The sequence below is a fragment of the Cyrtonyx montezumae genome, unplaced genomic scaffold, assembly GCF_038088225.1.
Source record: "Cyrtonyx montezumae isolate F1298 unplaced genomic scaffold, pur_monq_1.0 scaffold_3, whole genome shotgun sequence".
Lineage (NCBI taxonomy): Eukaryota > Metazoa > Chordata > Aves > Galliformes > Odontophoridae > Cyrtonyx > Cyrtonyx montezumae.
The window spans coordinates 139264599-139276085 of record NW_027072034.1 but is presented as its reverse complement, the minus strand read 5'-3'; the positions used below and the strand labels follow the sequence as shown (position 1 = coordinate 139276085).

General features: G+C 46.2%; 1 protein-coding gene across 1 annotated transcript; it reads right to left on the bottom strand.

Annotated features, from left to right (window-relative positions):
* Nucleotides 1-360: 360 nt before the first annotated feature.
* Nucleotides 361-11226, bottom strand: WNT16 (Wnt family member 16). The gene is made up of 4 exons (XM_065743481.1): nt 11138-11226; nt 10815-11056; nt 8946-9232; nt 361-2666 (listed from the first exon to the last, which is right to left on the bottom strand). The coding sequence occupies exons 1-4, from the start codon at nt 11224-11226 to the stop codon at nt 2202-2204; spliced, it is 1083 nt and encodes a 360-aa protein (XP_065599553.1). The 3' UTR covers nt 361-2201.
* Between the last annotated feature and the right edge of the window lie 261 nt (nt 11227-11487).

Here is an 11487-nt window from a genome sequence, read left to right as displayed (position 1 = left end):
GTTCCTACATCTCTTTGTTGTCATTTGTCATGCTCTGAAAAAACAAAGCTTTCCCCTTTCAACCAGAAAAGAAAAACTTTTATTAATAACATTTAACAACACAACCACTTTTATTTTACCTTTTAGAGCTAGATGACTGCTCTGCAGCCTCAAATAGGAGCTACCCAAGCAGGCACCGACACCCTGAATGCGTTGGCCCTATCACAGCTGCCCCACTCCTCAGTGAGACACTGCTGTGCGAGCCCCTCCTGTTCCAACCCACAAAAACAGCCTTTGAGATCTCTTCTCCTGAGCAAATCCCTGAAGCTGACCTTGTGGCCAGGAAATCCAGCACCATTTTCTCTCCATTATCTGGCTAGGTCAATGCAGAGAGATTGGCCAAAAGTGGAGGACAGTCCCCAAAGAACCAGCACGTAAAGGACTTCTCTTCCTGATAGTCGACACAAGGCAGCAGCGTACCACAACACAGGCTCTGTTTCCTTCCTCCTGACCTACACCTCCAATAATCAGGGAATCTGGCCACCATCTTTCATGAGAAAATAAACGACAGCTTTGAAAGCCTCAACCGAAGTGTCTCAGCAGATATATTCCTAGAAAGGCCTGCCTGTGTGGAACAAGTTAAGGGACTGAAGCCCCTGACCAGCCCCCCTGATGTCAGGGGCAGTTCTGCCACTTAATACTGGAGCCAAATTTCACTGGATGCAAAATGGGTTGAAAAGGGCAGAAAAACTATACAGAATAGTAATTAATGATTGTTTAGAACAGCAAAATAAGTGCTTCTCGCCACTGTGCCACCGTGTGTTGACTGAACTGATTGTAAAAAAAAAAAAAGAACATTTCAGTAATCCTCTGAATAAGTTCCCCCTGCACATGCAAATAAAAATCAGTTAAAGGCCGCTGCAATGGTAACAAACGTCAGCAAATGTTGAAGGCTGCAATCTTAGCACATTCGTTTTGGAAACCTCTCACATAGCTTGCATAATTTAAATATTTACAAAATATAAACTTTCTCCTCTTATCAAAAATAGGTCTTTGCACATTTAAACAACAGAAATCCTTTCCTGTGATGCTTTTTTAAACCAGGAATTATATCACTGCATAAAAATAAACAACTTTTTCCAGATGTAAAATAAAATTAAGCCAACGTATGGAGGGGAGAAAATGTTATTGATAACAGCTGAAATATCTTAGTGGTGCAAACCAATCCTTCAGTGACACTGTGCATTGAACTTACTTGGGATACTAATGGAAAGTTCTAGCTGCAGCTGAACTTTCACGTTCAAGAGAACATGATTGGTATGTTTAAAATCTCTCATTTTATGACAGGTTTTTGGGGTCGAATCTCACACAGCTAACTGTGTAAAGGCTGGGGAGCCCCACCAGGATGGCTGAACACGGCAGGTTAACACACACGGCCCAACACTGGGGTGATGATGGGTTGACTGCTAATTGTGCACTTGGGTGCTGAGGAGATACCTGTGGGGGACTGCACTTCCCTCAAATACCAAGCTGTATTTCTGCCCCTCCTCAGACTTGGCCTCTGTGCATTTCAAAGGCTTGTACAAGACCCTGAGGTTGCTGTTTGGCACACCATGCTCACCACATTCACTGTACTCCAGCCCCCCCCCTGCTCTGGGCACAGTTTGCTCCAGGCCGCTAGGCCGTCCTCTCCTATCCCACTTCTCCATAGGCGTGCACGTTAATGGGTACCAGGAGCACTTCACATCGCGCAGAGAACTTTTTGCAAGGTCTCAAATCAAATGCTTCAGAGTGAACAGGACATAGAACATTCCTGTATATATGTATATTTTTTTTTTGTAAGACTGGTAGATATGAATTATCTAGCAGATCCATCTACTGTGTCTTACAAGCCTCCTAGCCCTCTGGATGATAAGATCTCGGGTTCTCTGCGCTTTTCCTGCCGACAACATTGATCTTCAAAATGTTGTGGCTATTCAAGTCCTGGAGAGATTTTAACTCTAACACGGAGATGGCTCAGATGTGCCATCGGGAGTCTTCCCCTGTTGTTGTGGCTGTCCCTGTGTGCAGGTTGCTCTCCACTCATGGCTCTTTCATACACCAAATGTTTGGAGTACGGCCTGTTTGGCGATGCCCATTGCCCTGGAGGTGGATCCCCCACAGTCCCTGTCCCCGGAGCTGCTGTGCGTGCAGCCTAGTGCAGGGTGACTCTGTGCTGAGCCCTACTTGCAGGTGTGTACGTCAGTCATGGTCTCACACCGCCGGCAGCGCACGTAGCAGCACCAGATGAACTTGCACTCACACCTCTCCACGTGCCTGACCACGTGCGTGTTGTACCCGCGTCCGCAGCACAGCAGGTTGCAGCCATCGGGTCCGTCCGACGTGCGGTTGCACTCCCTGCCCTGCGTCCCAGGGATCCCCAGTTTCTGATCTTCGACACAGTAATTGGGCGATTTGTTCACGTACAGCAGGTCTTCTTTCTGGATTGGTATTTTTCGCTGGCTCTTCTCTTTCCTGCGCAGCTTTTTTTTCAGCTTGTCTGATATCTGTATGCTGTTTTCATACTTGTCCTTTAAAAAACGGCCAATTTTTTCAAAGGAGGACATGGTTTTCCAGCATGTTTTCACAGCGCATGACCCGGAAACACCATGACAACGGCAGTCCACTGACATCAGCTTTGCTACAGCCTGAAAGCAAAGGGAGAAGACATTTGGATGTGGTCTTTCATTCACTGGGAATGCGGACCGAAATCAGTAACCCAGACCTCTCTTAACTATTTAATATTGCTACTGCCAGCCAGGCCACAGGAAGGTGTGTTTTACAAACCAGGAATATGGGAAAGAGTTAGTGTCTGTGACATCTTCTAAGGGTGTCTTGGGGCTACCATCAAGATCACCAAACAACCCCAATCCAGCCTATGTCCAGGGTGACAGGAATGGCTTGAGGTGTCTCAGGAGGGTCTGTGTGACACGTGTGGCCCAGCAGCCGAACCCACAAGTCACTGGAGGTGACCTGAGCAGAGCAGGAGGGTGCCCCTGTCCCTGAACTGCAGCAAAAAGCTCTGGAAGGAGCCACTGGAGCTCTGCAGAGAGAACTTCAGCTCAGGTCTCCCGGAGTATTTCTAAGGTGCTTCTTAGAGTGACAAACCCTGATCTCAAAATGTAGGCACACGTACTACAATGGGTTTCTATTGTTTCTAATGCCCTTAAATGGGCTACATACACATTGATGCTCGGGTGGATGCAAGCACTGGGCTGCACAACAGCTATACAACCAGCAGTGGGAATCTGCAGCCTGCATTAAGCTTTTGCAACATGCAAGAATTTTGGCACAGGTTTATATACGAAAACGAGTCTACAAGAACTTGAAACTGTAAACAACCAATAACTTCCTTAATCTGGGACTGTAATTCAGACAGTTAGCAGACAACTAGCCCAGTATTTCCTCCTAGAACATGGTATAAAATGATACAATTAGACTTGTGACACATCCCACATTAGTTAGGAAAAAGTTAAGTAAAAAAATAATTACATGTGAGATACAGCAAAAGGACAAGGTATTCTAATTTGTGCTTTGTTTTACCTTTTCATTCTTTGCATTCTTTGTAGCCATCTGTGGGCTCACATGGGCTGTTGGTTAACAGTGTGTAAAGCCATGCTACACTATTCCATTTTATTGAACGTCTGTCTCACATTTCTTTTCCAGAATAAAGGCAATTAGAAAACGTAATGGAAAGAGAATTTTAGTTTTTCTCATGCAGCTAAGCCAATACAGATTCAAAATATTCTTCTATGGAGGAAACATTATCTCTTACAACAGAGGAAAGATAAAAGAAATCTTAATGCCGGGAGCCTTGATATTGATACGTAACTATTACACACAATTTACAAACAGTAGGTATGTAGTAGTTTTTTCCAATTTCTAATGGTAATTTATTTGCACCATAGCAAGTAACTGAAGTGCTGAAGTAGTCTGAAACCAAATTGTGCTGGAAGTCTTGTATGTTACAGATGCAAAGTTAGTCTTCACTGCAGCATGACAAGGTGCTAACTAGGGAAGAAATGACAGAGGAAAAATGTAGAGTTTGGTTTGGAGGAAAAAAAAAAAAAAGACTTTCAAATATGCTATAGCAAGACACAGAAGAATTTGGATGAGGCAGAATGATTCAGAAATTGTCTAGGGATGCCCAGGACATGTCCGCTAGGTGTTAAGGGTGAGTGACCTCTGTGTGGGCAACTAGCCCAGCAGCAGCACTCAAGACTTCCTCTGAGATTAAATTAATGAAAACTAAAAAGAGACATTCTAAACAGGAGTGGAAAATGACATTTCAGTCTTGAGTTAATGTCAAAGTACAAAAAAAACAGCATACAATAGCTGCATATGGAAGACTGGCTCAATGTGAAAGCTACCGATGTAGATCTATGTGGAGTCACTGAGAATATACATTGCAGCCACAGACATTCGTGTTCTTGTTCAGTGTGGCTCTGGATTCTTCCATGAAGTTTTGATGCAATCTGCTTTCAAATGATTGATGGTGTCATCACAGTTGTGCCTGACCCCAGGTTACTGCTTTCCAGCTGCTAGAATGGGTAGGTTTTCTGGTTGGACGCCAGCATATTTTGGGCCAACTCTGCTGACAGCACCAGGAGCTGACATCTTGCTTTGGCTGATTACAAAACACAGGCCTGGATCTCAGGCTGTCACGTGAACTCCATTAACAAACTCCCAGAGTTGAACATCTGGCAGAATTTAGAGACTGGGAATCCTCTCTTGCTTTTTTCTTGGAAACAAATCTAAGCCGGTGCCCACAGAGCCGACACAGCCTTCTGCAGGGACGTGGCTAACAACAATCTCTGGTGCCCACAGAAGCATAATTTTCAGCTTCACTCCCCAGCTGGTGCTTGGTGTCACACCTCTAGGTTCACATGGGTAATATTTTCAGTTATTCACAGAATACTGTGACAGAAGTCTGCCTAAATAGCAGAACTTTATGCAGATGTTAGATGCACATTGCTGATCACACAAACACGGTGGACTGATATGTCCATTGGTACAATCTGGGAGTTTTTTGCTTTCCGTAGGCTGCTCATGAAACCAAGATGGCTCTTTGCTTGCGAGAAATGACCAGCGTAGAACCAAGCCAGGTCCACAGTGGTCATATTCAACCACAAGCCCATGGGCTTGCCTTTTGCTCACCCAAGTTGTGTTGAAGCTGGCAGAAGAGAACAGGGTTAAGCGTTAAACTGGACACAGTGATCAACACTGAATCTGTGTTAAAAAACAGCCTGAAAGAGACCATTTTTAGGTGACTTCCTTTCACTGATTTGATATAATCAATCCACAAGTACCAATAAAAACTAACCCTCTGACAAGCTAACATATTTGCATGTGAGAAGACAAGTCCTGCAGGTCAATATATCTCTACTAGTGTGTAACTGAACAGAAATTCTTCCATCAGTGGAAAAATACTACTACAGTAATACTCAACTCATAGTGAGTACACCTATCTTTTTTATAAGGCAGCTCACATATGCATATCTAAGTACACTGAACATTACAATGCCAAAAGACGAAGACTACTTATCTTGAGGCACAATTAGGAACGAAATCTGGACCTTGTGAGGTTTGTACCACAGAGTACAACTCAGTCAAAGCATCATCACTCTTTTAGAACTGGTACACCTTGGACTTAACAATGAGTTGTAGAGATATAAAATGTGAATGAGAAAGTTCCCTGCACACCATTTCCATGAGTTACTCCAAACAGACAGTACTGTCCCTGGAAGACTGCTTTTGCAAGACACACAACAAGGAACATGACAGAATTTATTAAAAAAGGTCATAAAGTACCAAAATGTATTGCAAAACATCCTTTCTGTAGACTCCAAAACACGAAGGTCAACATTTTCCAACATCTAGTCAAGGATTTTGAAATTAGAAAAACGAAGAGTCCTGCTAAACTTTACTTCAGTTAATATCACTATTAAAAATCCCAATAAACATTCTCTTTCATCCTGGACAGTGGTCAAAATATTTACTTCAGCCTACAGCTTGAAGTTACAAAATATTTATGTGTGGAAGCTGACTGAATACTCTGCATATTTTCATCCAAGATAATGAACAGTAAATACACCATCACTACAAAATCACTGAAGCTAAGGATCTTCAGGTTTGCAGTGGATGGTGGGTTTTTTATTTCTTGAAGTGAACTTGAAAAAATGATCATATGCATCATATGCACCACATTTTACGAGATGTCTGAAACCCTACTTTGAGCTCTGAGCATAAGGATGATGCAGGAAGAATAGATGCAACCTCTGAAGGCAAGAGGACAGCAAATTGCTGCTGCTGCTGAGCTAAGAATAGAGGTAGAAGAGAGAACAGGGCTTTTGGGGAAAGATCTGCATCACTGATACCTAAACTCAGAAAAAAAACATCCCTTCCTCCAAAGCTCCTCAAGTGTCTTGCACTTTGCTTCCAACATCTCCACTGTCACACTGATCTAAGAAAATGGCACTCTTTCGTACTCTTATTTTACTGATTTCCACAACTTCAGTTCTTTTAATCAGTCTCTGGACTGGGTGATACAATAAAAGTCTCAGTGGACGTGAAATGCAGCTTGGCAGGAGTGGACTGAAATGTCACTGTGGATTGTTTTCTAATGACAAATATGACTATTAAATAAAAACGTGTATCTGTATCACATATTTAATAACGTGAGTTTAAAGAGAGATTATTTTCTGGAGATTATTATCTTCTCCCTTAAATATCTCTCTCTACAAATGTGAATAGCAACCTTTTTGTCTTTCTCTAATGAATATCTCCTCCATTTTTGTTAATATCCCCTACTACACAATACCAATCATCATTCCTTGGAGACGATTTAGCTGACTGGCATCTAATTAAAGTTACTGTTCTCAGCATCTACTTAGTTTTCAAGTTTATTCCATAGAACTGAAGAATGGTTTGGGTTGGAAGGGACTTAAAAGCCCACCCAATCCTAACCCTTTGCCACAGACAGGGCTGCCGCCCACCAGCTCACACTGCCCAGGGCCTCACCACCACTGGCCTTGAGTGCATGCAGAGATGGGGCACCCACAGCTTCTCTGTGCAGCCTGTGCCAGGGCCTCATCACCCTCAAAGTACAAAATGTCCTCCTAACATCTAATCTAAATTGTCCTTCCTTTAGTTTAAAGCCATTCTCTTTTGTCCTATCACTACACTCCCTGATACAGAGTATCACCTCCTCAGCTTTCCTGTAGGTTCCCTCAGGTACTGAAAAGCCCCAAAGCCTTCTCTTCTCCAGGCTGAACACATAATCACGGAATCACATAGAATTGTAGGGGTTGGAAGGGACCTCTAGAGATCACTGAGTCCAACTTCCCTGCCAAAGCATCTCCCCAGCCCACGTTGCACAGGTAGGCGTCCAGGTGGGTCTGGAACGTCTCCAGAGAAGGAGACTCCACCACCTCTCTGTGCAGCTGTGCCACTGCTCCGGCACTGCACTGTGAAGGAGTTCCTTTGTATATTGGTGCAGAACCTTCTTTGCTCATGTTTATGTCCATTTCCCCTTGTCCTGCCCCCACAAACTGCTGAAAAGAGGTTCTCCATGTTCCTTTGTCTCCCGCATTTAAGATATTTATAAAATATTAGTAAGATCACCTCTGAACCCTCTTTTCTGAAGGCTGAACAGACCCAGGTCGCTCAGCTTTTCCTTGTAAGAGAGGTTCTTCAAACAACTTCAACTCTTTCAGTCTGTTTCAATAAGAGGTCTTCAGCTCTAAAAAGGATGTGTGTGTCTCAAAGATTTCCTATTTTTCCAACAATATAACTTAATTAAATAAAATATATTACCTCATAACATGTAAAAGTAAGTTTAGTTTAAAACAGCTTGCAATGGTACCGCTGTGGCTCTTTTTTGATATGTTGGCTTACTGTGGCTATTCCCAAACCATATCTGATAGTAAAGTTGCTTTCTATAAAACCCAGCCATGCTTTTTCTGAAATTTCAGAATTACAATGGCGACCAGCAAGTGTGAGCAATGCTGTCCAAAACCAGTTGCCATTTCTTTTCTTCAGTTACAGCTGTGTCACTGAGCAGAACAGATCTGAGGAATTATGGGGCCAGTGAGAGCCATCAAACACATATGAAGTTAAAAACTCCCATGTTAAAGCAGGGAAGCTAATTTTAGAGCAAGAACCAAAGCCCTGCCATTGCAGATGGAAGCCTCTGCCACCATATTACGGACTGTAATTAAACAGCCTGGACTGGCTGTTTCTGTCCCATTTACCTGGATTCTGTGTGATCAGCACAGAGGATCCAGCATCCAACACACATGCACTGTATGATGACAGGAACACTTATTCTGCTACCAGGGCTTTGAATTCTCTCGGGAGAAAACCTATTTGAAGTCAGTCTCCTCTCTGTTTGGAGAAGTGCCCTAGCCAGCAGTCTGCTCTGTAATTTCCAACTCATCTTTCAATGAGTGATCGTTCCCTCACTGATCACAGACTTTTGCACTCTGATGAGGATCCCAGACTGTGGATCCCAAGTGGGTGATGATGCCTGGTCTCCAGTGCGTCTGTTCATTCATCATTAGAAAGAATCAAAAACCCAAGCAATAACAAAATATTACAGATAATTAAGGAAAAAATCTTCAAGTAGTGTTCTGATAATGAGACTAGTTAAAGTTTGGTATGGAATAGAATGTCAGTTATCCATTTGTGAGCACTCGATCGGCACTCCAGAACCAACTTGTGTTTTGTGGATTTTACTTGAACCCAAGAAATTTAGTTTAGGCAACTAAAGAACGACTCCATTCTGGGTTTTTAAGTGTTGACTTTGGAAGTGTCAGCCTGGTTCTTGCCACTTGTACCTGCACTCAAGGACCAGCCTTGCTTGACTAAAGCCATTTGCGAACAGAACAAAGCTAGTCATGTCTCCCGTGCCCAGCAGCGACACGTACCTGCCTCCCAGCCTCGTTGTTGTGCAGGTTCATGGCCAGCAGCCCGCTGCCACTCTTTCCCGTCACGTTCCTGATGGGCATGTCCAGGAAGCTCCTGCTGAAGGACATCCCGTAGTGGATGTCGTCGGAGCAGCCGCCCCAGTGCCAGCCCTCGCTGGCCGAGCCCCCGCCCTGGAGCTTGGTGTCACAGGAGCACTCGGTCACGTTTCCTGCGCTGCAGGAGCGGGTCACGGCATGCACCAGCCCTGCTGCTGTCACCGCATACACGAACGCGGACTCCTTGGTGCCTGCAAGGCAATGCAGGGCTGTTAGCTCACGGATCCCTCGTGCTGCCTTCCTGGCAGAGCTGAGGAAACCGATTTTACCGGCCAGAGCATTATTAAAAGGGAACAGTTCTGAAGTTCTCACAGCTTGATCTCCAGAGTTAACTTGTTTAAAGCCGTCAATATTCACACCCAGAGAAAGACTTCAGTGCCTGTTCATGTGGCTACGCTATTAATTCTGGCTGCTCGTACCATGTGATTTTTGGTAACTGCTTTCTAAATCTGGTTGGGAACTTTATTGGTCAATGAAACTTTTGAGCCAATTACACTTTAATCAAATCAAAGCACAACAAAAAAATCCTCATGCAACCTAACTCCCCTCACTCTTTCCCCACTCTGATCATCACTATTTGTATCAACTGAATGAAGAGTTCAGATCTTAGAGGATGAACTTCAAGATGTCAAGATCCTGGGGTAATTTGGTACAAAGCTGAAGTGTAGTTCATTTTCAATTGAGCAAACACTGGGGTTGCCATAATGCACAAAGCAAGAGGTGCCTTGATTCTTAAACCAGGCAGAAGTTGGGATAGCACAAGATTATGTTGGTCACATGCTTTTCCTACGGCTGTCTGTGGCAAAGACAGCAGCTCACAAAGACCTTATCTGCTCCTGTAATATCTCCAAAGAATGATGGATGAACTGCCTGTGCCTCTGCAGTGACCTTGGCACAGTGTGGCACACAGCACCACACACTCTCTAAGCATACCTGAAGTCAGTGGCTGGCCACTAACTGCAGCTAAAATTTCCCTGTGCTAATTTCCACCATCATAAAAACACCCCACTATTTCTAGTCCCAGTGCTCCTGCACATTGACGGGAACATTCTTGTTCCTTTCTCCTGTCCATGTCAGACTGTGCTGCTGGATCCATCACAAAACCTTTCCCTGGGACACACCAGTGGAGCTCGGTGCCTTAGCAGTGTCATGCAGCAGTGGGGCTTTAGTGATGGTTCTTCCCATTGGCCAGAAGGACAAACAAGCAGCACAACCGGCTGCATAGAGAAGAGTGTAAATCTTGCTCCCCTCCCCATTTCGGAACACGTCTCTCTTTATTGCTTATGTTATGATTATTTTTTACTTTCCACTCCTGTAGTATAAAGTGATGATTGCACATAAAGTGATGCTGCAACACTTAATGGAGCTCACGTCAGTGTCTGGGCTGAAATCAGTGAGCAGTCCTCAAAAGAAACACGGATGAGCAAGGCCCTCGTCCTGCCATTCCGGATGAACACAAAGCCCCTGCTTCCTCGTAAATCTCAGCAGTTCCATCATAGGTTCACGCGGTGGGAGCGCTGTGTTTTAAAGTAACTTCTGCTCAGCTTGAGGCGTGAGCAGATTTCTACCTGCAAGCGAGCACCTTTTAGAAACGGCGCGTCACCCGTTTAGCAATCGCGACACAAGTAAGGGCACAGCAAGCTCAGCCTACGAGTAACATTTCAACACAGTGAAAGTGGATCTACTTCAAGGCGCGGGAGCGTGAAGCAAAGGATGACAGCAGGCAGCAGCAGCTCGGGCAGACAACGCGGGCATCCCGGGGACGGCACTCACCGCTGCTCAGCTGCTGCCCGAAGGCGGCGGGCGGGCGGCGCGGGGCGGCGGGCGGCGGGCGGCAATCCCAGCGCTCGTGTCGGAACTGGCTGCGGCACTCCTGGAGGCCGAGGCGCGCTCCCTCCCGGATGGCGGGCACCAGCTCCGGCTTCTGCCTGCACAGCTCCTGCTGCACGGGGCTCAGCGGAGGGCTGGAGCAGCCCGGCTTCTCCTGCCCGCCGGCGGCCGCGATGCCCAACCACCTGCAGAAGCAGCCCCGTCAGCTCCGGGACCGGCGGACCCGGCTCCGATCCCCCTCCCCTCTCCCTCGCGCGGCTACTCACATCCACGTGCCGTCCGCGGCGCCGGGGCAGAGGGCGAGCAGCATCGCTGCCCGCAGCAGGCTCCGACCGAGGGCGGCCCCGCGCCCCATAGCCGCGCATCGAGCCCCCTACTCTGCTCCGTCCTCCGCGGGGACAGCGCGGGCCGGCGGGGAGGGCGGAGGGCGGGGAAGCATCGGGAGAGCTTTATTCCCTTCAAGGTGAGAAAGTTGGGCTTGATGCTTTCCCCCGGCTCTGTCCCGGCTCTGCCTCCCCCGGCCTCGCATTGGCCGCACTGGGAGCGGGGCGGGCCGGGGCGGGGAGCGGGGCTCCCCTCAGAGCTCCGCTCCACAGCGCTCCGCACCGCCGCCCGC

Excerpts from the sequence above, each read along its gene's own strand:
- WNT16 (XM_065743481.1), bottom strand. The coding sequence starts at position 11,226 with ATGGGGCGCGGGGCCGCCCTCGGTCGGAGCCTGCTGCGGGCAGCGATG. Across the intron at positions 11,057-11,137 it reads GCCGCGGACGGCACGTGGAT|GTGGTTGGGCATCGCGGCCG; the intron begins GTGAGTAGCCGC and ends CTGCTTCTGCAG. Across the intron at positions 2,667-8,945 it reads ACAACGAGGCTGGGAGGCAG|GCTGTAGCAAAGCTGATGTC; the intron begins GTACGTGTCGCT and ends CTTTGCTTTCAG.